The 24936-nt window shown below is 38.0% G+C and overlaps 1 protein-coding gene across 2 annotated transcripts; it reads right to left on the bottom strand.

Annotated features, from left to right (window-relative positions):
* Positions 1 to 466: 466 nt before the first annotated feature.
* On the bottom strand, positions 467 to 24892 carry SLC13A1 (solute carrier family 13 member 1). 2 transcript variants are annotated; one of them, XM_042816325.1, is made up of 15 exons: positions 24782 to 24892; positions 23736 to 23864; positions 22904 to 23040; positions 19577 to 19764; positions 18967 to 19024; positions 18573 to 18639; positions 17921 to 18084; positions 12300 to 12419; positions 10982 to 11080; positions 10791 to 10892; positions 4097 to 4200; positions 3146 to 3255; positions 2337 to 2498; positions 803 to 940; positions 467 to 670 (listed from the first exon to the last, which is right to left on the bottom strand). In XM_042816325.1, the coding sequence occupies exons 1-15, from the start codon at positions 24878 to 24880 to the stop codon at positions 533 to 535; spliced, it is 1815 nt and encodes a 604-aa protein (XP_042672259.1). In that variant the 5' UTR covers positions 24881 to 24892; the 3' UTR covers positions 467 to 532. The 2 variants fall into 2 exon arrangements, with proteins under 2 accessions (XP_042672259.1, XP_042672260.1); XM_042816326.1 differs by having other exon boundaries at positions 17921 to 18081.
* Between the last annotated feature and the right edge of the window lie 44 nt (positions 24893 to 24936).

Genomic DNA, 24936 nt, shown 5'->3' with positions numbered 1-24936 from the left:
CCCAAAGTTATCTTTTTATCTTTTGTTTATGATCAACACCTTTTCAAACAGCATTTGAATCTAGAAAACAAAACCAGTATACTCTTGGACAATACCCAAATGTCACCAAAGATAGTAGTAAGGATAGATACATGAAATAATAAAATCTAAATCTCATTATTTCTCTACCCTCAGCATGGGGGCAAACTGCCAGTGTTTCCTTCATAAGATGAAGCTATAAACATTCAGACTAGCTCAACTAGATATAATTCACGATATTTAATGAGTCTAGCACTCTTCCTGATTGATTACACTCTCAGACCAGATCATCGGTCCTCTGGTCTGTGAAATACAGCATTTACAATAATGGTGGTTCTCTATTGTTGTGGTGACAAAAAGCATTTTATCTTACTCACCACATGCCAGTGGAAAAGAAAAGAAAAAAAAAAGCCAATTCCCAGTTTTTTTTGTTGCTGTTGTTGTTGTTTTTGTTATTGTTGGGGGTTTTTGTTTGTTTCTTTGTTGTTTTTTTGTTTTTGTTTTTGTTTTTGTTTTACAGCCCAGTGCCATTTGAAATGTTTGGTGCCCAACTTGGATAAGTATAGAGATCAAATAGAGGCACTATCCACGTCATAATTGCAAGCATAACCACAGCAACTCCGATGATGTTAATACCCAAACCAGCTTTCACCTAAAGGAGAGGGAAAAGAAAGCAAAGACTGATATCAAGACTGTGAAGAAAGTTTTTTAAATAGTAAAAATCAGATAATAATGTTGCAGAATGATTATCAGAACCCTTAAAGATGTCTTGCTTAAAACTTACCATGTCCATTACAGTTAAATGACCATATGAAAATACAATGGCGTTGGCTGGGTTTGCTACAGGAAGAAGAAATGCAAAGGAAGTACATAGTGTGGCTGGTATCAAAATGAAAAGTGGGTTCACATGAATGGCTTCAGCCTGCAGAAAGTAAAATAAAAGAGAGAGAAGTGCTGTCAGAGGATATATTTGTTAAATGAAATAAATACAAACGTCTCATATTAGCACAAGCAAACTGTGAACTGACAGATTAAATAGTGAAAAATAACCCTTTTCTGGTAATTCCTTTATAAAACTATAACTGGACATGCTTCAGATGAGAAAAGGTATTTCTAACACAGGTCAGTTAATGAGTTAGAGCCACAAAGATGATGAGGGGCCTGGAGTATCTCCCTATGAGGAAAGGCTGAGAGACCTAGGGCTGTTCAGCCCAGAGAAGAGAAGGGGATCTTATCAGTGTTTATAAATATATAAAGGGTGGGAGTCAAGCAAATGAGGCCTGGCTCTTGTCAGTGGTGCCCAGCAACAGGACAAGAGGTGATGGGTACAAACTGGAACACAGGATGTTCCAACTGAACATGAGAAAAAAACTTATTTACTGTGAGGGTGACAGAGCACTGGCACAGGCTGCCCACAGAGGTTGTGGGGTCTTCTTCTCTTGAGATATTCAAAACTTACCTGGACACCATCCTGTATAACTTACTGGAGGGAATCTCCTTTCATTGGGGAGTTGGGCAAGATGATCTCCAGAGGTTCCTTCCAACCCCTAGAGTTCTGTGATCCTGCAACTCTAAATTCATGCATGATTTTTCTCTAATTGCAGTTAAATCACAAAGACGAAAGACTCTTGCAAATATTTTTGAGTATAGCATGAGCATTACAAACAAAATAGTACAAGAGAAACAATTATATTGAATTGGTATATAATGGGTTGGAGAGATTCAGTGAAGAGATAATTGAATTGTCTTCTATGAGTGTGAAAGAGGATTAATATGTGTCTAGGCTTGCCAAGAGGCAACGTTACAGACTAGAAGATGACCATGGCAAGATTTGAAGTGGAAGAACTGGCTGTTTTGATAAAAATGATGATAAAAAAAAGAGAGAAGAAGAGAAGAAATGAGGAGTACATCTAAAGTACATCTATTAGCCCTCTCCTCTCTTTGATGATAGCTTGAATATTGTTAGCCATTTTTGCCAAAGATGCTGATCCTGAACTAACACTGACAGAGCTAGTCTTTTAAGTCTTTCTATTATTCTCAAATAGGAATAACAGCTTCTATTTTTGAGTGTTACACTTTTATTCTCATTTTCCTGAATTTACAGCATCTCTTGTAAAGAATCCTCAACGAGCTACTCAATGCATACTTCAACACATCAACAAAACAAAGCAACAAAAAAACCTCACAAAACAAAATAAACAAACAAAAAGCGTGAACTATTTTATAGAGACTTCTTAAGAACTGATTCTTTGAGCAGCTATATTATTACATGGATGACAAAGCACATTCTGGTCAAAAACATCCTCTATTATACTCACCAAAGGAGACAGTATGGGCAAAAATATTGTAATGGTGGCTGGATTGCTGGCCACTTCCGTCACTGAAGTGACAATAAGACATGATATCAGGATAACCAGCCACAGGGGTAATGATCCAAGAGGGGTCAATTTATTTGCTACCCAGGCAGAAAGTTTTGAAACCTGCACAAGGAATATGACAGTGTTTGTTTTATAAAACAATAAACAGAAAATTACAGTTAAAATGTATATAACAAGAATTTACTCATCTATTAATTGTGATGTATTTGTATAAAAGAGAAAAAAAGCTAAAATTTTTCCCAGGTTCCTACCACATGTTTTTAAGTATTTTTTTTTTTTTTAAGTCACTGTTGTTGTGTAAATACTCGAGCAAACTACTTCCCATTTATTTATACTTGCACCTTTGAGAAGATTGGAAGAGATGTACTCAGAAAATTTGTGATGTGCACACGCTGGGCTTCATAACCAGAGCCTGGGAAGAAATCTGCTTGATTTACTGGAAAAGGCAGCAGTGCTCCACATAGGAATCACCTCAGAAAACTCTGGACGACTCCTACCAACATCAGGATTTAATTTAAGCAAATAATAAATAGTAATCATCACTGCATATAGTGTTTGAAGACAAAGAACACTTTTCTTTATTTTTAACTCTGCTTTCTGAACATCTTGCATATTCGCAATTATCCTGTTCAGTATCACTTCTGAACAGTTTGCTAAAATAAGCCTATAATCTTGAATCCACGGCATGGCTGAATTCCTTCTGATGTGGGTCATGCTAATTGCTCAGTATCATCTATAAATTGCATTACCTCACAGCCGTCTGCCAATGCAAACCCACCACCAACAAGAATAGCAATTTCCCAGGGCATGCATGACTGAAATTCCTTCCAAGTAATCAGTGGAGTGTAACCAAAAGCAGCTAGAAAAAAACAAAACAAAACAAAAAAACCCAACATTTAAAAACATCTTGAAAAATGTCTTGAAATAATTTCTCTGAAGAAATATTCTGAGATAAGAATATTCTCTTGGGAAATATTCTGAGGCAAACTCTAATTATTGTAACTTGAAGAAAATCTTTAAGAAGAAAAACAGATACCTCCTGGTACCTGCTCTAAACTATCTCAGCTTGACAATGACAATTAGAACAGTTTCTACCAGTAGCATTGGCACTTCTACCTGGAAGACAGCTATGGGATATCAATAAGATTAACTTATTTAATAACATTGTACTGTTCAGATTACTGAGCAAACTCTCTTTCATTTAGTCTCATTGAGGGTCTGACCTTACTTTCTCCAGGTTTCATTGATGTCAGTATTAGAACTGAATGCATAAAGAGAACAATCCAAAAGTACACCTTAATGGAAGTAAGTTCTACTTAAGGGGATAAAAATAGGAACTGACTAATTTTCCATTTTGAATTTCATAGGGTATATAAAATAAGCATAACACTTTCAAAATAAATCCAGCCCTGCCCTGTGTAGCCCTATTCAAAGCTCATAGCAGTCAATGGAAAACTGGTTTCCACTGGACTTGGAGATGTGTAGGCAGCAGGATGCTGTGCAGCACCAGCTCTTGCTGCTCACATTGCCTGAGAGTTGCTTCAGGCTTCTTCTAGGACAGGGATGCTTTACAACTCAGTAAGGCATTATTCTGCATTGAAGCTGTAACATTAGTATTTAAGAACATTCCTTGACAGAATGCAATTAATTACATTTACGGTTACCTTGTGTAACAGAATCCATGTCAAAATATACTTAACTGCTTTCACCATTCAAAGTCTTAGTCAATGTTTTTGCTGGAATAACAAAGAACAGGAGGCCAATCACCAAGGCAGTTGTTGAATCCGTAGCATAGCCTTTATATCTAAGTTAACAAGAGTAACACAAGAAAAAGACATGTAAGTAGATATAGCCAGAACAATAGTCTGTTATTGCGTGTTCGTGCCCAGGTGCAGGCAGTGGGCCTGCAAGGGTCTATCTGAGGAGAGGGTGAGGTTGCCCCATGCCAGACACATGGGCCCAGCAACCAAAATGGTGGCAGCTCTGTGAAAGTAGATTTAAGGAAGGGCAAAGCACCTCAGAGAGTGAGATGTGAAGGAAAAAAAAAAGGTGTGAGATGCAGCCCTGTGAAAATCAAGGTCAGAAAAGGAGGAGGTGCTGCAGGTGCTGCAGCACAGATTCCCCTGCAACCCATGAAGGAAAGCACGGTGGAGCAGAGGAAAAAAATGTGAGGAAAGATGAGCAAAAAGGAGCTCTTATGGACTTACTACAACCCCATTTCTCCTTCCCCTGTGCCATTCAGAGTGGGAGGTAATGTCAGGGATGAAAGAGTAAATTTGAGCCTTGGGAAAGGGAAGGAGGAAAGTGTTTTAAGTTGTCATTGTTTCTCATTATCCAAATCTGTTTTAATTTGTAGTAGTAAATTAAATTATTTTTCTCTCATCTTGAGTCTATTATACCCCTGGTGGTAACTGATAAGGGGTATCCTTGTCATTATCTGCACTCATGAGCTCTTCCATGGCATTTTCTCCCCCTCTCTTGTTGAGGAGAGAGGCTGAGAGAGCAGCCAAGTGGGTATCTGCAAGCAGGTCAAGGTCAACCCACCACATCCACAGAATTATCATGTCAGACCTCTAAATTAATCTGTGTCCTGAGGAAATGTGTTTTACTTTGTCATACAGAAATAAGCTGAAGGAGGGAAGTGTTTGGAAATAGCTGGTGTTCAAACTCATTTTCATAGCTCAGCGGTAAATTAAATAATTTTAATATGCTTCTGTAGTAGATCCAGTCCAATAGGCCCGGAGCACAGTGCCTACCCACGGAGGATGATGTTCCTGTAGCTAAGAAAAGACAGCAGAGCTGTATCATCATCCTCCCTTGTCTGTCACCTCTGGGGTCTTAGACACAAACTCCATATTTACTGTGATAATTTCCTGTGGATGAAAACTCATTGCACCAGTTCTTACATTGGTACAATTTCCTTCAAACTTGCACAGAGTAGCCACAAGATCAGGCAAAGTGAAGAGCTGCCATCTAGGGCTGTTTTAGCACCGCCATCTGATTCTGTTACAAACTGATAGATGGTAACAAATCCCATCTTATTCAGTCAAGATAGTCATTCAATAAAATACAAACTTTGCTGAAGAAAACCCAACGCTTTTTAAGTTCTATATTTTTATACACTTTCTGTAAATTATTACTTTTCCAGAACCAGTGCATTTGTCCTCTTAGTCTCATATCGTACACCTTCCTGCACATGCAGCTGTAATAGGTATAAGCATAGCTTCCCAGAAGATTTCAGGCTTTTCATTGAGTAGAAAAGATCATCCCCTATTACAGGTTACAAATGTATAATCTAATAGTTCCTTTTGCTTCAACAGTGTTAGGGGAGATTCACAGAACCTTAATGTGCATCGCACACTGATTCAGCGTGGTGAGGCACCAGCAAAGGCTGCCCAGAGAAGCTGTTGATGCCCCATTCCCAGAGGTGCTGAAGGGGGGTTGGAACTGGATGGTCTTTGAGATGCCTTCCAACCCAAGCCATTCTATGATTCTGTGAGTATATGAGATCACAGCCAGTATGGCTTTAGATAAAACTGTCTCAAACGGTAACTGCCATGAAAGGTGAAGCGGCTCTCCAATATATTTTGTCTCCTGTTTTCTATTGTCTGCTAGCACTGAGGATGCTTTTAAGAAAAACAATGTATTATTTTGTAATAGTATCTTAAGGCAGAGGGTTCTGCTGTTATGATACCTTTCGCCTAGGTCCAGGTGCACGGGGGCTAAAAAGCAGGAAATTCTTCTTCTGGCATCCTATCCTGCATTCTTTGTTGGACTTATGAAAGAAAATAGATTTAGACATAGACACAAATCATGCTGCTACATTCTCCTCTGCAGCTTTATTCTCTCTGCATAGTTCCGTTACTCATAAAATCACAGAACAGCTGAGGGAAAGAACCTCTGGGTCCATCTGCTACAACCCCTTCTCCAGCAGGGACACCCAGAGCTGGGTACCCAGATCCATGTCCAGGTACATTTTGAAGGTAGTAGGCTTCACAACAACTCTGGGCAACCTACGCCTTAGTCACTTATTCTCACTGTTTACAATGTTTTCTAATGTCCAGACACTTCTGTGTTTCACTTTGTGCCTACTGTCTCTAGCCCTGTTGGTCAGTATCACTGGAAAAAGCCTGGCCCCATCCTCTTTGCACTTGCACTTCAGATCATATCATAGAATCATAGAATGGCCTTGGGTGAAAAAGACTTCAAAGATCATCTAATTTCAACCCCTCTGTAGTGATCAGCATCACCAACCACTATACCAGGCTGCCCAGAAGATATTATGCATTGATAAGATCCCACGGAGCCTTCACAGCTTTCTCAGATCTTTACCAAAGAAAAACTGATTCAGTCTCTCTGTATTAGTGCCCTTTGCTGGACTCTGTCTAGTAGCTCAACTTCTGTCTTGTACTGAGAGGCCCAGAACTGGACCCAGTGCTCCAGAGTTGGCCTCACCAATAGAGGACAAGGATCACCTCCCTCAGTCTCTGACAATACCTTGCCCAATGCAGCCCAAGATACTACTGGCCTTCGCAAGGACTCCCGGGCCCTTTTCTGCTGAACCACCTTCCAGCTGGGCATCCCCCAGCATATATTGATGTATGGGATCATTTCTCCTCACAAGCAGGACTTTGCCTGCTCCTTGTGCAATTTTGTTCACAAAAATTAATTTTTCCTCATGCCACACCGTTCTGAGAAAGCCTGCTTGGGACACAAACACAATATCCTAACCTTCAATCTTACTTTTTATGGAGATACACATGACAGCAGACAGCAATTCTTCTGTGGTAATTGAATTTTGAGGTAAACATTTTTCAAAGTCAATTTTTTTCCAAGATGTAAAACAACTGCATATACAACATCTACCTGCTTGTAAAACCACAAATCTGATTGCCCTATGAGTGAAAAGTGGACTGGTTAGTGAAAATTCAATGTTACTGTAACTGATATCATTGTAGAGAAAAAGACTATTGGCGAAAGTACATAGCGGCCTTGTCTTAGCAGAGAAGACAAGAATAAACCCTAGAAAATTGTATATACCCGCAGGCACTAACGTGAGGAAGAGTGAAGGAAGTCCAACTTGTGTGCATCAGGTGCAGCCCACTGTTGCAATTTTTATTTCTGACGAGGTTTTTAAATTGATAGCCAAGGGCCAACTTGAAATTCATCTAATTGAAGCCAGTATCCCACAGCCTGGAATCATGCCAGGACACAGTTGGAAACTGCTGTAGCAGAAGTAATGTGTGACCCTTGGCTGTCAACAGATGGAGAGAAAACAGGTATTTTTACCCTGCACTTCCCTCTGTAATATTCTAAACATTGATTAAATCATCCTGCTATCTTCCTAAAGGAAGACAGGGAGGTAACTGGGGCTCTGGGCACAGCAATGTCTTTGATAGACTTACAAAATTTCCATGAGAAAAATTAACTTATAAATGTAACATCAGTTGGAAAAGCATTGACATAGTATGGCCAACAATGCTTCTTAAAAATGAGCTCTACTCAGTACTGATATAGCATAATCATGGATCAGAAAAGCCTTATGTTTCAAAAGCTAGACCTTAAAAATGGAGATAATAACGTTATTAAATATCAATCTTTCTGCTGGGTTCAAAGAAATCTGTCTGTATTTCAAAGGGGTATTCACTGACTTGTGAGGATGAACAGAAGGGGCTGAGAACATGGGTGATAGGATTGGAGTGAATTTGTTCCTTAAAGCAAAACTTAGAGCATTCCACGTAGTTTGTAAAAAAAACTTGTAATGTGACATAATTAAACCAGGTAAGTATATCCCTAAAGTACCTATCAGAAGTTTTTAATCTAGCAGAGAAAGACAAGAACAGATGGCTGGAAGCTATATTGAGACATAAAACAAGGTGTAAATTTGTCTTGTTTATTTTGGCAACAGAGATGATTATCCACAAGACCAAACTCAAAGAAAGCAGTAAACTCCACAATATGAGGAACCTATATTTTTCCACCTGGAAATCAAGCCTGGTTGCTTTCTGGGAATTCATTTTCTAATAAAATAAATCTCTACCAGGCTTGACACACAGAACAATATAGCTGCTTCTGATCTTCAGCATGCTATTACACATGCTATTAGGTGAGGTGACAGTACTCTTTGGTTCAAGACCCTGGGAGTGTGGTGGATACTACCTATGTCCCATTGGCCTAGAGGGTATTTTAGCTCTGACATTTCGGCTTTGTTCCTCCAGTCTAATAAACAATCTCATAATAAGGCCAAAGCTCATCTCTGCAGGTGACAGAATTTCCCTGAGACAGGCTCTAGACTGGAATAAAATCCTGTGTATAATCCTGTAATAAATCCTGTAATAAACATAAAGGAAGAAAATACTTTGTTACAATTGCTTTCTTTAGCATGTAATTAAGGAAGTTGTGCACATGCTTGTCACTATACTAAAATCCAGAAGTTTTTTGTGTTGAGGCATTAGTGAACAAATGCATGAGATATGTAAGCCACAGCTATTGCACTGTAGAAGCCCCTTGGGCATTACAGAGATGAGTGCTGACTCTGCAAGGACCTAATCCATTGATATAGGTCTTTTGCCTCTTTTTTGCTTTGTTGAAACATGATGGCTCACTCTAACTATACTTTTGTTGGCTCTCTGTATCCTAACAGGGAAGTTGTCAGTTGATCAGAAAAGTAAAATCATAAATTCCAGATATGATGCCTAGTAATGCAAAAGATTGGTAATTTAAACCTATCTAGAAATAGGAAAAGCCTGAATAGTAAGAAATAATTCTTTTTTTTTTCCCTCTTAAATGTTTTGTTAGAGATTAACACAGATCTTGTTTCTCCTCAGATTACTTCACAGAAATCATAAGATGATTCATCCTTATGTGACTTGGCACGTACTTGCATTCTCTCTCAAGGAAAACATTAGAGGCACCCACAAAGTAACATGCCCATGCAGTAACCACACTTATTATACATATGTTCAGCTTTTTCCCTTTCAGCGAACAGAAGTAAACAGACAACTTAAAATAGGGAAAGTGTAGATCTCTGGACTGGAATAATCCATTTGAGTAATAAGGCCCAAACCTGAGAGGTTGTTTACAAGGTCGGTTTTTCAGTATCAGGAGTATTTCACTAAATGGTGCTCAACGAGCACTGAATGTTAATGTGAAGCAGAAAGGGAGGCAAAGCCGGTCTGACTGCCTAGCTGACAGATTGCTTGATTAGGTCAACACTAAAAATCCTTTAAGAACACTGTGATTCATTTGGGACACTGATCATCAGTTCTATTGTCGTGGCGCTGATATGACGGAAAACCTGTTCCTTTGCAAATCTGGGTGTAACTAAAAAGTAAATCATTTTAAAACAATCTTAGTTTTTATGCACTTCTTAATGCTATTTTTACACTAAGATATTTTTTCACTTCATTTTAAATATTCAAAGGGCTATAATTATTCCTTGTAATAAGAGAGAGATCCTGAATGATAGGAGAATACTTGAAGAGAGAAGGAATGATGGACACATGTGCACATGTCATTCGTGGTAGAGACAAAGAAACACAAAATGGAAGATTACCATCCAAGTCTGATTCTGGCCTTTGACTCAGTAATAAATGCTGACTCTGTAAGGCCCTGAACAGCACAAAGTCCTGCTCCTCCCAGGCCTCCAACTACTTTCCACTACTCTAGAGCAAAATTCAGACCTTTGTAAAAAAAGGACAAAACCAAAATTGCAGTAATTACAGCAAGAGATCAGGAACTATTACAGTCATCACAGCATTACAGATTTATGTAAGACCAAGCAATTTCTTAGAGGAAAAAAAATGTCTAAGTGATCCTGAGAAAGGGACAGCATAAACAAGCTGCAGCAGAGGGAAAAAGAGAAACGTAATAGCTCCTAAATAGCTCCTGCTTTTTTGGCAATTATTTAACTGTGACTTTTCACAAGTTATGTATGAACAAACAGAAATTTATATTAATAGCTAGAGAGCTATCAAAATAGAGGATGTTTGCCTGTACTCACAGAAGTTGGACTGCCAGTAACAGCAGTAGATCAAAAAATCCTAACCAAAGGTAATGTTCTTGTAACTGTAGATTTGATGAGGAAATAGGAAACAGTAACATCAGTCATTATGCCTTCTCCATCACCAGATCAAGTCTAAAAGGTAGGTATAATTACTTTTAGTAGACATTTTGTTTAATCTTGCAATGTGTTTGGGACATTTCAGATGTTGCACGCATACATCTAAGAAATCACTGGAGTTGTACCTATTTTATATATACTACTAAGGTTTTTTAAAAATTGGAATCTTTCCAAAATATTAAAAGCATTATTTTTAATATATTGTCAAGAAAATAAGGTATGCATTTAAAACACAGTGCTGCTTGTGTCAGTGTGTTAAAAAGATTACTTACTTTGGGAAAAGTGAAGACCAGCCTGGAAAGAAGCCTGGATCTCTGGTAAACCACAGCAAGGTCATTAAGATGAATAGGACAAATGTAACAATTTCTGGGTAGCTATAGCAGAAAAACAATGGGTTATATATTTTCTTGAGTTCACATTTGGATTTACTTGTTCTTGTTTGCTAATTCGAAGTGTGACAAACCTCATTGGTCCAAGCTTCTTGTATTCATCCTGAATCACCTTTGCTGAAGCCTCTTCTCTGGCTGTTCTTTTCTTGCCACACTTGAACATATTTTTAAAACTGGAATGTTAATCAACAATATTGAAGGAAGAATTAACAGTGTATACAGAAGAAAAAATGTCCACTCTTTTCAGCTAGCACTTTACAAAATAAGTTTTTCACTTTACAATGCAGTTTCTCCCATTTAATTATCACATACTAAACTGAATATGCTGGAATTAATAGACAAAGTCCACTGGGAAATTGAAATAGGCAGCAATTAAATGTGTCCTGCTATTGACTAGCTCATTTGTTTATTCCTGTAACGTGTCTAGGACATTTCAGATATAGCACACAGGAAGGATGAAGCTTTAATCATGGGAACTAATTGAATCAACCAAATGCACAACGTATCTATGTAATGAAATTCATCCATGATTTTGCTTTACTCTGTTTTTTGATGAAAAAGTTAGTAATGTGTGAGTAGCCTGCATACTGATCAGCAGAATAGTTGCTACAAGCTAGGTTTTCATTCTCACAGTGTTAACAAGAACACTATCAAATCTGTCAAGCAAAACGAACACATAAATGTTCAGATATGGAGTGGTAAGCTTGAGATGATATTACATCTGCTTAAGAGCAGGCAATCTCAGTCTTCATCTCTTGAACCATACAGTCATCTCTTGTAGCCATGAAGCTGTGGAAGATAAGGTCCCTATCATTAACTCTGCAGGGTGTGAATGAAATCATGGAGAACAAGGCTTTGAAGAATCAGCCAGAAAGGAATAGTCCTCCACCAAACCTTAAAAGCACAAGATTCCATGGGAGGAAAAAGCATTCCACCACTATTTTGGAAACTTCCTTAATTTACATTCAGAACTGTAGTCATTTAGCTTATAAAGCCGGTATTACTCAAGTATTCAAGTCAATCCCTGATGCCAGTGAAGAGCAATGTTCTGGATGTCTTTCCCATTTTCAGGTCTTCGGCTAAAATTCATGTAATTTTCATATTCTTTAAGCTTGCATGCATGCACTACTTAATGATGATGTGTGTATGCTTGAGGGGAAAAGATATGATTTGCAATATGGACTTTTCATAGTGGGCTGAGTAGTCAAGGATCTTTAATTTAGAGAATTCTTGTTTCTGCCAGAGACTCAGCTATATTAATCAGAAATGCAAAATCACCGTTGCTGAGTTGTCTTTCTATAAGCCAGTTAAGTTTAGATACAATATTTGATCCTGGTACATGATATTTTATATCATACACTTTCAGCTTTATTGATTACAACATCTACTTACTCAAATCCAAGGAAAAGCCACTGGAGCCAGACCCAGCACAGCAGCAGAATAACAACTGCGATGGGGATAGAAAAGACAAACCAAGATCCAAAATTGATGCACTGGCAACCTGGATAACGTCTGGATTAAAGTGAAAAAGAAAAACCCAAACCACATTTAGTTCAATTTGGCAAGAAATAAAGACCTGTGAGAAGTACCAGAAAGTCCTACTGCAAGAGAGTGCTTTTGGTTGGCAGCTGCCTTTAGCATGAGGTGGCCTCTGGTGTCGTCTTCCTTCACCCTCCCATTCTTTTCCTGATCATCATAACTACTACAGGACCTGGTCCTGCAGCTGTGCCACAGTTATTTAAGCATCTGATCAGCAAAAGGTCTGTGCATCTTCCTCTGATCTAGATGTGTCTCACCTGAGTTGAGGAGGCAAGGAAGAGCCACTCACAGTATTAAGGGCCTTTGAGACTGCAAAGAAACAGAACTTGAAGAAAATTTGGTCTCTGAAAGGAGACTTTTAGCACAAGCAAATATATTTGAATTAACAGGCTTTGATGAACTTAGAAGAGAGCAGTAGAGACAACATTGAGGTATTTATTATTAAAGGTTCCAAAGGGGATTAAAATCTCATTAGAACAAATTTATTTCTACTACTTTCCAGGAGAGGTGGAGAATGTTGATTTGTCAGTGGATTGTTTCTCCATTTGCACTGTCTCTATGAGGCTGTCATCATCTACTGTTTACAGATGTTTATCTAACAACCAGAGATCTTCCTGCATGTGTATTTAAAAAGAAAGTTTTCTGAAATAAATACATTTACTCTTTAAAGAGATAGATGCCAGATAGTCAAAAAGGGCAGTTAAATGAACTGTGATTTAGTTGGCCAATTTACTCTTTGAACAGAATTTTCTCCATCTTTGAGCCCCTCCAGCTCTGCTGAGAGTTTTCTGCTAAAAGTAAGAAAATTCTAACCTTCTTCCTTGGTGCAAAAATTGGATGAAAGGGAAAAACAGTGTCCAGAAGGAGGCTGCAATGATTATTTCCAACTATTATCCCATCTTTTGTATTTCACGCCTTGCCAGAAGAAAAGGAATTGTGATGGCCACAGCAGTCACTGAGGTGATACAGACTTATTACAAACGTTACCTCATGTGTTGCACAATTTCTTAAGACTTATCTGTATTTTTATGATGTTCATGTACTTTGCAATTAATAAAGTGGTAGTTGAGACAGAAGTGAAAGTCCTATGCACTTCTTGAGATGGATGTTCTAAATTCCAACTGTGCATAGCGCTGAGACAGTGAAACTTGAAAAGTCATTAGGCTATCACATACAATTCATTGATTACATGGCGATTTAGCTTTTATTACATAATTAGCCACATCTATTCCTGAATGTACAGATTCCAAGATAGGAAAATATTGACGTCAGCACTGCAGTGTCCTGGCATTTAATCACTTGCTAAATTTCATGATCTAATGTCCTCAATTATGTGTGATATTAACTTACAGAACAACAAGCTCTTGAAAATTTCATCCTAACAAGTTAATTTCTTTATAAAATGTTAATTTACAGTAGTCAGATTTCACAATAACTGAATATGTTTAAGCATTTATAGTAATTTTGATTAAGTTATTTAATCTTCATTTTGATAGCAAACATTCCTGGGGTAGATTGGTTAAGAAAGTATATATTACATAGCACTGGCTGGATTATCTGTTACAGTTAAATTACAGGTCTTGCTTGAGGCAAGGATGGAGAAGACACACTGGACTCATTTCATTGTAGCATTTGCTCTTCTTCATGCACAGGAGAATGTAGTTTTCTCCTTGATGCTATATTTTCTGGTGACTATTTCCCTCTGAAACATTCTCTCAGTCTTCCTCTGCCTCTGCTTCTAGGATCCCTGGCACCACTCAGATATGGCCCAGCTCCACACCTTCACTTGTAGCTCAGGAAAAACTGCTTGGTCGTGTAAAAGAACTGTGAGGAAGTCTGTACAGCAATATAAGATAGATAAAACTGCAGCTATGAGCTATCTGACAGACTGCAGCAACCTGAACGACTTCACAGGAAAAACACCTCTAGGAAAAAGGATAAAATAATAAACAGCATTAAAATATGGAGTCAGAAAAAGGGACAAAAGATCTGTTCAGAAAACAATGAGGTCCAACCTATCCCATTCTCTCGGCAAATGGAAGCTTCTGGGTGTCTCATGGAAGTGATGAGCAGATTAATGCTTAGCTGTTTAATGGACATTTTCTCAGTATCACAGTCAATATTGTGTGTCTCTATGCATGCAATTAAAGAATGAATAGAGTGACCCCATGAGCATCAGTAACAATTCTTTCTTGAAAGGGAGCCCTTATGGCATGAGTGTCCAACCTTTTGGCTTGTATGGGCCACACTGTGAAGAGGAATTATCTAGGGCTGCATCTACAAAAGCTGCTCTGAATGTACTGCTTCCTATTTATTTCCATGGAGACTACAACAGATACAAAGAGAACAATAACACTATCTAATAGAGCAATTTCTCAGCCACAGAATGCTCTTTTTCAGCATAGTCATCACCATCAGTTGTGCATTTTCACTAGTGATGAACAAGAGTCTGCATGCTGCACTCACAAAATTCTGAACCAGAGAAGGCAACCCACTGTTGCTGTCACCACTACTGAAATGCACCACCCACCGCCTCACTGTGTTCACATCCACTATTTAGTTTCCATCAACATTCAGCAAGCATCAATGAATATCAGTGGGCACCATTTTTTCCTCATGGAGGAATTTAGTGACACACCTTTGTTTCATACGCACTTCCACGTTAGACACCATTTTGTCAGACTGCCCCTCTGCTGCCATCTCTCACACGGCAACAACATGTAATGGGGTATCGGTGGGAAGGTTCAACCTCCACTGCTGTGCCAACATCCACCTCAGATATCCTGGGCTGACATCATACAGCAGGAGGCATTACTTTTGGAGAAGCCTTCATAAAATATACACTATATTAAATGTACGTAAGAAAGAAATCATATTTTAATTTTTAATGTTTGTTGTTAAAACATATAAAAAAGAGAGCAACAAAACCATAAAACCAGTGAGATATGTAACCTTGTTTTTGTGAAACTACTGCACTGGGCTGGTTTGATGGCAGTGATTGCCATTCTCACTGAGCTCTCAAATTGTTCATCAAAGATTTTAGATGAAATTTTACTCTTCCTATACTTCATTCTGGAAAAAACTCATTGAAAAAGTACATCCAGCCGAAAGCCATGACATGAATGAGGGGTGACTGTGAAGCAAGGGGCACTCCTCTCTGGTAAGAGAGAGATCGTGAAAATCTGGTAAAGTGATACAGCCAGATTTTGGACTGCAACTCTATACATTTCATTTGAAAATTGCAAGTAATGTATTTATGTCGACTGAAAATGGAGTCACAAATAAACCAAAACATTGATTATTTTTTTCAAGCTTGAAACCTATTCTCCAATTCCTTTATCAAAACCTAAAGGATGGCTGCATATTTTTCACTGTTCACAGGACTGCGTATACTCAGTGTATCAAAATCCATAAACTTGTTTGCCACCAGTTGAGTTACCACCGCACGGCACTCTGTGCCCTGGTTTTGGCCCAGATGGAGCTGACAGCAAGCCGATGTTTGGTTGGTGCTGAGCTGCTGCCATGATGAAGCAGCAGCAGAGGGTAGGCTGCAGTGTGAGCCTTGCCAGGCTGCATGCGGCCCATGGTCTGCGGTTTGGACATGCCTGCCTTATGGATTTGGTCTCACTGGCAGAGATGTTTAGCACTGCATCAACACTGCCACTGTGTGCTTCTGCAGAAATGTCTCCATAGCTTAATAGCATGTCCTAAGTAACATCAGGCTGAGAATTCTCAGAATGGGCTCCTGCTTTACACAGATATACTAGCTTCCTCTTCATCTTTTCATGTGATTAATGAAAAATGAGGGAGGAGGGAGAACAGTGAACACTGATTATAGCCTACTTCATACTAAAATCAGGTATATAGGGAGAATATAGAATTTCCTGGTGTTTTGTCACTGACTAGAAAATGTGAGAGCATCCTTGGTGTGTACAGCTCTCTTGCTGAATTGTCTTTCTTATGATGCTCCTTATGATCTTATGAATTATTGTCTATGATGGGTAAAAATGGACTGCAAATGTGTCCAAGTCACATTAATGGGTCAATTCCCACTTCATTCAGGACATAAATACAATTGAGACCTCGTAGGAGAGCGGTGCAAGACAGTTAAATAGAAAAAATATTTGCACAGTGAGATGGTAGATACAGCTTAAGTTAAGGATAAGGCTCACTGGTTGTGTAAAGATTAAACAAAAACCTGGGGGGGTGTGACACTGGATTACACACAGTGCTCCATGTCACCCTACATTCCTAGAAGAGGATGAAGACCCAGGCAGGGAACAACAATCTGCTTATTTTTTCTTGGAGAGGTTGTTAACAGTTAAGACAAACTGGAAAAATAACAGCTGTGAGCCAGTTTGTGTCAAGTTCCCTATGGCTCTGGGCAAATGAGCAAGAGCAGTTCTTAACCCTAGTAATCTATTCTGGATTCTGCTGGGCTGGTGAGTATGAAGCCAGCTTGAACCAGAAATGATTGTATGTTTAAAAGTTTAAGTCTGAAGACTTATAATGCCACAGTCCGCCCTGTTTCTTTGCCCCCCTCACCCTTAAACAGACAATTTCCATATTGTTTCTCTTCTTGCTGTCTTCACCAGACCTTCTCATAGCACAGACAGATTTACAGACCATACTTCAGTTCTCTTTAGAAGTTTGCTGAAGCCAAATTTAATCAATTCACATATTGGAAGAAGAAAACCTGTCAGTGACTTGTCTTTCAATGTTTTGCTGTCCTTAATACAGAAATTGGGCAGAGGTTAATAACAATATTGTTGTTTCCTCCTTTTTTTTTTTTTCCCTATGTTAGAGTTGTAATGCTTCTGACAGTAAGTAGTGGAATAATAATAATTTTTAAAAAGCTGTTAAATGAGATCTATTGTTTTTTCAAAACATCTGGCAATTGTAATTTCAATGTTTTAAAAACAAATGCATCTAAAACCAAGGTATCCAACTGAATCTCAAGTTTCAGATTGACTTGAAATCATTTGCTTTTTCTTAGATTGACAGACCTAAATTCCTCATTTCAGCAATGCACTGAGCATGGCCTTCTGAAAGTCTCCTAATACGTTTTGCTAAGTGGACCTGAACTTAGCTCCTGCTCTACTTAGAAATGAATAATATAAATGAATAAATATAAATGAATAATAATTCTTAGATATTGTCTGTCATACTCATGTTAAGCTAATGCCTTCATCTTTTTTGCATGCAGCTATTCAAAGAGCAGAGCACCACTCAACCAAAGAATGGCTATCTTTTTTGTGCCTGTATTGGGTGATCACTTACAGGCTTTCCCAGTGTAAGTTAAATACAACTATCTCTGTAAGAAAAGTAATGAAAAGAAAGTAATAGGATAAAGTACTATGAAATCAAAGGGTAAAATTTCTAATGAATTGTAGGGGAGCCATGTGAGAGCTCAGGAAAGAATAGTTAAAATTCTGGATTAAGAAGAATACAAATAATTTAATACAGTCTCTTACGTATTGAAGTGCTCAGCAAAAATCAAATTAGTCGATGTTCCTGTGATTGTTGTCAACCCTCCAATGGTAGCAGAATAAGCAATACATAAGCACATCACTTTGAAAATTCCACTGTGTTTGTCCTCTCTGCTTTTTCTCCCTGTTTCAGCAGGTGGTAGGTTCTGCTTAGTAAGAATATAATAATAATAATCAAGCACAAAAATAGGACTCAAAGATGTCCCAGAACAGTCTATTTCCTGGTAATATAGCCATAAGCTATGTGGTTTGGTTTGCTATTACTACAGTACTCTACTACAGTTATTCATGCAAAGAAATAGAAAGGAGAGTCAAATACTGAAGTCTTTTGCCTGATCTGCCTCACTCTTTTATGCAGGAACTTCTTTTATATGTACTTTATACTTCTTTTATATATAGCAAGTGATATATAGAGTCTGTTTACTGATTGGTTTAATCAGGCAAAATACATCTGGAGCACAAAATCACTAATGAAATAAATAAATAAATAAGCAATGTATATGTGTATCTACACACATATATACTGCTCACATAAAATTAACTTAATCGATAGCAGTGCTATGTTAGGTGGAATGAGATTTGGGTTAAAACCAACTTGTACACATTAGCAGCATAAAAATAAAGACAACTTAAGTACCTGTTCCTTTTCTTTTTCGTTTTCCTTTTCAATTGTGCACACAGTGCTCCCCATATCGTTGTCATATCTGGAAAAGCAAAGGTATTAATTGTAATAAACAGATATTCTATGATGCTTTGAAAGTAATGCTACCTATTTTATTATGTCAGCTCACAACATCAGAAGTGGATGTTGGCATACAGGCTCTTGTTCATCAGTGGTGAAAATTCAAATAATGGTGACTACATTGAAAAACAACGTTTAGTAGCTGAGAATTTGCTCTATCAAACAGTGTTGCTGTGCTTTTTTGTATCTGTTGTACTTTCCACGGAAATAAGTAGGAGACATTACTTTCAGTCTGATCGATGTACTTAGAAGAATTCTTAAAAGAGAATTTAGGAAATGAATAACCTACCCATTCACTTGTTTTCTTTTCTCTTTCCAGTCACTGTTTTCACTTTGTCCTATATTTTCTGTAAGACATTGACAGGAAAAAGAAATAAGTGCTTAAGGATACAAAACTGGAACATCTCCATCAGCTTGTCTCACTCCATGCAACTTTTTATCATCACATGAATAAATTTCAAGTTTCTACATGACTCCTGTTACCCTAAAATCTCAATCTTCTAATGATGAGAAATCTTCTCCTAAATTTTAATTCATCTGTTTAGTTTAGATTTATTTATATCTGACATTATCCTCAAGTTGAAAGAGCCATTTTCTCTTGCAAACATTGAACCTCCGTGTATTCATATTCTGTAGTCATAGTTTTTACCAGACTTAGTTTTACTAGTCTGGGAAAACCACGCTCTTGTCTCCTCCTCTCCTGCTGTATTCTGCACTCGGTCCGTCTGAATTCAGCTTGGTGAACGGGAGAGGGCTCCTACACAGCAATCAAAGAGATGTCTCTCAACCAAACACATAATGATGCTATTCCTTCCCTAGCCATTCAACCTCATGCTAAAAGGTGTTCTAGCATGCTGCAGAGTGAGAGTGGGCAAACAAAACCTGCCCTGCATGTCTACCGTCTAGCTCCAGTGCCAGGTTAGTGGAGCCATTGGAGCAGGACATCTCCAGCATGTCAGCTTCTGCTTCAGCTCGGGTGATCTGCTGAGCTACAGCCTCCACAATTGGCATCACCATGGCAGCAGCCGAAGTGTTGCTGAGCCACATTGACAAGAAACCACAGCTAACCATGAAGCCCAGAGTAAGCCTGGAAGAGGAGAGAAGAGTCTGTTACCGTTACAGCAACATCTCCTATCGCCGCTCTGTTTAGTGTAAACAGAAATCTTTTTCAACAGAAAGCTTGAGTTTAGGAAGCATTAAGCATCTTGTAATTGACCTCTGTGGAAACTGATGAATTAGAATGATTTTGATCAAATACATTTTTTTCTCTGAAACATATTTAGTAATACGAGTCAAACACATTTAAAAAAGGAAATGGAAGCAATGATGTTTATTCACAGAATGATACTCTACAAATCATCTCTGAAGAAAGATCATCATGCGTATCACAAGCTCAAATGAAAGTTAAAATGGCTAAATTAGTGCTATTAGTGCTGTATTGTACAGGCTGGCTTAAAACTCTGGGCTTATCCCTTAGGGTCAGCCCTCTGGATACCAGTACAGTTGTTGTAGGGAGAAGTATTAGCAATTTAGTAGGTGGCACTTAGTCCCAAGACAGCTATAGGGATCATTTGTGCTTCAATAAATGTCATATTAAAGAAGGAAGCAAAGGTCATTTTAAGTCTCAGTTGTCTTGGCTCAGCTTGTGCTAAATACACTTCAAAATAAGAACTGCATTTTACTAGAGTGGCTCTAGCTTTATACAAAAAACAAAAATGAAAACAAATATTCCATGTCATATCTGGTGAAGTTTGGTTAAGTTTAAAATACAGACCATGCTGTCATTTGTAATGCATCTCTTGGAGTTGTAAATGAGAGTACTTCTCCTGACTTTTCATCCCAAAGTGTTGGCAGTGTCATTAGAATCCTGCCACGAATCACCACAGTAAGACAGCAACCAGTAGTGAGGGACTGTGGTGTCACAGCAGTTGCTGAGAAGTCTGTGCAATTTGCAAAGCTCCTTGCTAGATCAAAAACCTTCCCACAGGCTGTCTGTACAGGATTTCATACAAAAATAATGTAAGCAATGCATCATTACATAAAAACAGTTTTCAAAATGCCTCTCATATCTCTCCATTTCAGCTATTAAACTTGTTTGTTCCTCATTAGGGGTACAAAAAGTTCAATACCTTTACACCCTGTCTTTTCTCTGTGCACTTTTAGTTGCTTAATGATGAAACTAGCTTCAGATCTGCAGCTGGTGGACCTAATTAACAGACTGTCAGTGATAATGTGAATCCTGCTAACTTTATTCAGCTTTCAGTTAGGTCCTCACATTAGTTAGGTCAGGATAAGTATAGTGGGTATGAATATGATTTTAGAACAACTTGAAAAACATTTTAAAACAAAAGCAACCAAAGCATTAACTGACATCTGGTTTTGAAGACATTTTCAAAATATCATAAATTTCCAATATCTGATGGATTGATGGTCAAGCAACCATTTTGTATAACAGTGTGGTGCACACTGAAAAAGATTTAAAAATAACAAAATATATCTTAACCTGTTAACCCACATTTTTTCCAGATTAGTCTTCCTGAGAGTTTATAAAAGATATTCTGCACAAAACCTTAGATAATAACTTCACTGATGCTCAACTCTGCTGTACAATGCACAACCAGTGTTCTAGTGCTAATCCCCATAGGGTTGCAGAAGAGTATTACCTGTTAATCTGCTGACCAGATAGTATAGCTCACATGATGAGAAGCCTTCAGGGACTCCTGCTGCCCTACACCCAATACCTCCAAGCATCCTCCATATCCTCTGCTATAGAAGCCTCCTGCAATGACATCTCCATCCTGGGCTGGATGCACCAGTGAGCACAGGCTGGGTGGGGGCTCTTTCTTGTGGCAGTGCAAAAAGAACAGCATGCAGCACTTTGCACGGGCACACTGCTAACAAGCAACAGATGCCAAGAGACAGGAAGATCCTCTCCTTTAGCAATTGCCTCATCATGATCTTTATCATAATTAGGAAAACTGAGATAGGAAGGATGCTGCTTTCTCAGAGCTACAAAATGGAACTGCTGCAGGTTTCCTCAGCAGCTGGATGCAGATTTCAGGTCCACATCAAGATCATTAGCAGTGCTCAGCACACCATCTACTTGTGTTCCCCTTTTCAAGATTTGAACCGAAAGATGGGAATTTAGAATTGATCAAAAAGAGTGTAAAGTAATTAATCCGGAATAGCTCAAGAACAGAACTATTGTCATACAATTGAATAAGAATGTAAAAATTATTGGGAGAAAAAACAACGAAACAAAATACAAAGCTAGTAGCTGTCAAAAACGTGGGAAAAATCAAAATACATGTGATAGTTAAAATTAGGAGAGACTAAGTCACAATGGAATAGAAATACTCCAGTATATCTAAGAAGAGTTATTACATCACCCAAGAGGCACTTCATGTCTTAGACCGAGCTTTCTACTTTTCTAACTTTTCACTTCCCATTACTTTCTGTTTCCTGACAAGGATCATAAGCATTGTTTGCTCTGGAAAGCCATCTTTGCTCTACAGATCTTCTCCAAAGCCTCACTGATGTGCTGCCAGATGAGTCAGGGTGCCCAACACTTTCCTGGGTGCTTGTAAAGCAAGAAAAGTTTTTAACATACATATATGCTGACAGCAAGTCAGTAGAGTGTGTAATTTCATTTCCCTCATCACCTCACCCAGCAGAGGAAGTTCTGTTCCTTTGATATTGCCTTCACAAGTAGACAAAAACAAAACAAAACAAAAGCAAGAACAAAAAACCATAGAGACATTGCATTGGGTGTATTTTTCATTTGCCACCTTGACTTCCATGATTATTTTTTTTTCATTTCTTGAATGATTTTTGTGTATTTGGGAAGCTTCCAGAATTTTGCAAACAGTTCTTAAATATAGATGAATAATAATCAGAGCACAGATATTTGGTTGTAGGCATCAGGTATGCACAAACCATCATTAAGACACAGAACCCTTACATTATTCACAGACTCATCAGATTTTTGTTCAGAAAGATGCTTATAACAAACAAAATCACTATAGGGAACTTTCATGTTGCAATTAGTATTTCAGTGAAATAATAAAAATGTCACCTACAAATTAATCATATCATTTCAAATATCTACATTGTTTCAGTAGAAAGGAGAGGCTGGATTACTACTGTAGAATGAACAATATGCAATTATTTCTGGAATTCATAGCTTTCAACAAGGATTGTCCTCCAGGACACTGCTTAGCACGTACCATGCAGGGTTCACACCCACCAACATCACCATTTTTAAAGCCACTCTTTTGTGGAAATTCCATTTCTCTATTGATGTTGCCAAACAAATTACTCCCATCAGCAATAGATGAAAGTCTTTAAAATAAGCAGATGCCACCTGAAATAAAATTTTAAAAAAAAATTCTTTGTAAATTAAATGATGAACTTCTAGTCATCATCACCATCATCACCTTCTTAGTATTTGTTATTACCATTTCAATACAGACTGACATTGAAATGCATGTGGGAAAAAGGATTAGTGGTTAAACTTAGATGGTTAGATTTCATTAAATCTCTTAATTTCATTTAATCTAAATAATGGTGTGTTAAGTTGCATAGTGTTCAAGCCTAATGAAAAGCAAGACTTGTGCTAAACATCCTAAGATTGTCAGCCACATCTAACATGCAATCCAGCCAATGAAGTGCTGCCAATCCAACAGATAAAAGAACAGTTTTAAACGTAGAAATTTACAATAAGATCATCTGTGGTGTCATCTCTTTGACATGAAGATGGATACTCAGCATTTTGAACTTGGAGTCTTTATTGTATCCTATCACTTCTGTAGCATTAAAGATATTTTTTACTTCTATCTAGCATTTTCTTACTGACTGGCATCTAAGTACTGAATAACAATCTAGAAAAAAATATTAAAACCAAAGATGAACAAGTCCTGAGGACAAAGTATGTGAGCTTGAGGTAGGCATATTGAGACTGGCACTTATCAAATCCATGGATGAACCCTTCAGATTCTTTCTCCAGACATTTTGACATTGAAATATTTAGTATTACAGGGGAAAAAAAAAAAAGGTTACCTCCTTGGATCCCATTATACCAAACAATGGGAACATAAAGGCAGGGAGCAAAGCTGAAACAGCCAGAGGCAAAGCTTCTGTGAGCCAAAAGATGGCAACTACAAACAGTGTGTATGCACATTCTGCTTCCTAGAATACAAAAAGCACTGATAAGAGCAAGTTCACACAGGAAAAAAATCACAACTGCACTAAGTCTGGCTATGTCAGCTGAAAGGTGACCTAGACGTGTAACGGGTGTGACTTAAGGGAGTTGGATTCAGGGTACATTCTTGCTATTGGTAATCTTGCTAAGGTATGAAACTGTATGTAATTAGTTTTAAAGAATGTCTTCAGCAACGGTAAAATTACTTAAATTCCACCTCTTACGAAAGAGCAGAAAGACAGCTGCTTTTTCCTTCTTTTCCTTCAAGCCTATTTAACCATGTAGGTAACTCTGGAGTCTTCTCTGACAATTAAAGTTGCATACAGAACACCACATTTAAACCTCTTGGAGTATTTGCAGTCAATAATAAGTCAAATTTTGGCTCCACTGTAATCAATGAGATTTTGTCATCAGTATCTATGATGTGAGGATAGCATCTAATATGAAAATCAGAGAAAATCTCTCAGGTCATTCATTCCAGTCATTTGCTATCATAAAACTTGATGATGAACTTAACAAAATACATAATCAAATGAAAAGGTAATTGCATCTGTCAATTCAACTCCACTGTCAAACGTACAGAGCTGTTTAAAAGTGGCCAAAACGTAAGGGTGAGGACAGGACTGTCAAGGGAGTCTAGGTGATGTTAAATAAGAAAAGCATTTCCTAAACAAGAAAAAAAATTCAGAACTTCATACAACCAGTATGGAGTCTTAGAATAAACCTGTTGCCTTCTGTGTATTTCCATGAAAACACTCTGAGCTGACCAAAGAAACAAACAAACAAAACAAAACAAAACAAGAAGTCCACAACGCAAACACAATGAAATAATTCTGAAAAGATCTGAGAATCTCAGGTTTACATAGCAGTGCAAAATAATTACCTCTCACAGCAGGTCACTTACTTTGGTTTTGATGATAAGTGGGAGAGGAAGTAAAAGCAGTGGGGTGAGGACAATGAGCAGAAACCTTCGGTAGACCAGGAGGTATTTAAGAATCTTCATGGCTGATGGCTGGTGCTGAACTTTCCTGAAGAAACTGCTGAAAAGATAGGTCTGAC

This window comes from Centrocercus urophasianus, unplaced genomic scaffold (assembly GCF_019232065.1).
Source record: "Centrocercus urophasianus isolate 14NV4802_14NV808 unplaced genomic scaffold, USGS_Curo_1.0 seq_15, whole genome shotgun sequence".
Lineage (NCBI taxonomy): Eukaryota > Metazoa > Chordata > Aves > Galliformes > Phasianidae > Centrocercus > Centrocercus urophasianus.
This window is presented reverse-complemented; position numbering and strand designations above follow the sequence as displayed.

Excerpts from the sequence above, each read along its gene's own strand:
- SLC13A1 (XM_042816325.1), bottom strand. The coding sequence starts at position 24,880 with ATGAAGATTCTTAAATACCTCCTGGTCTACCGAAGGTTTCTGCTCATT. Across the intron at positions 2,499-3,145 it reads CATTGGCAGACGGCTGTGAG|GTTTCAAAACTTTCTGCCTG; the intron begins GTAATGCAATTT and ends TTCCTTGTGCAG. Across the intron at positions 941-2,336 it reads TGCCCATACTGTCTCCTTTG|GCTGAAGCCATTCATGTGAA; the intron begins GTGAGTATAATA and ends TACTTTCTGCAG.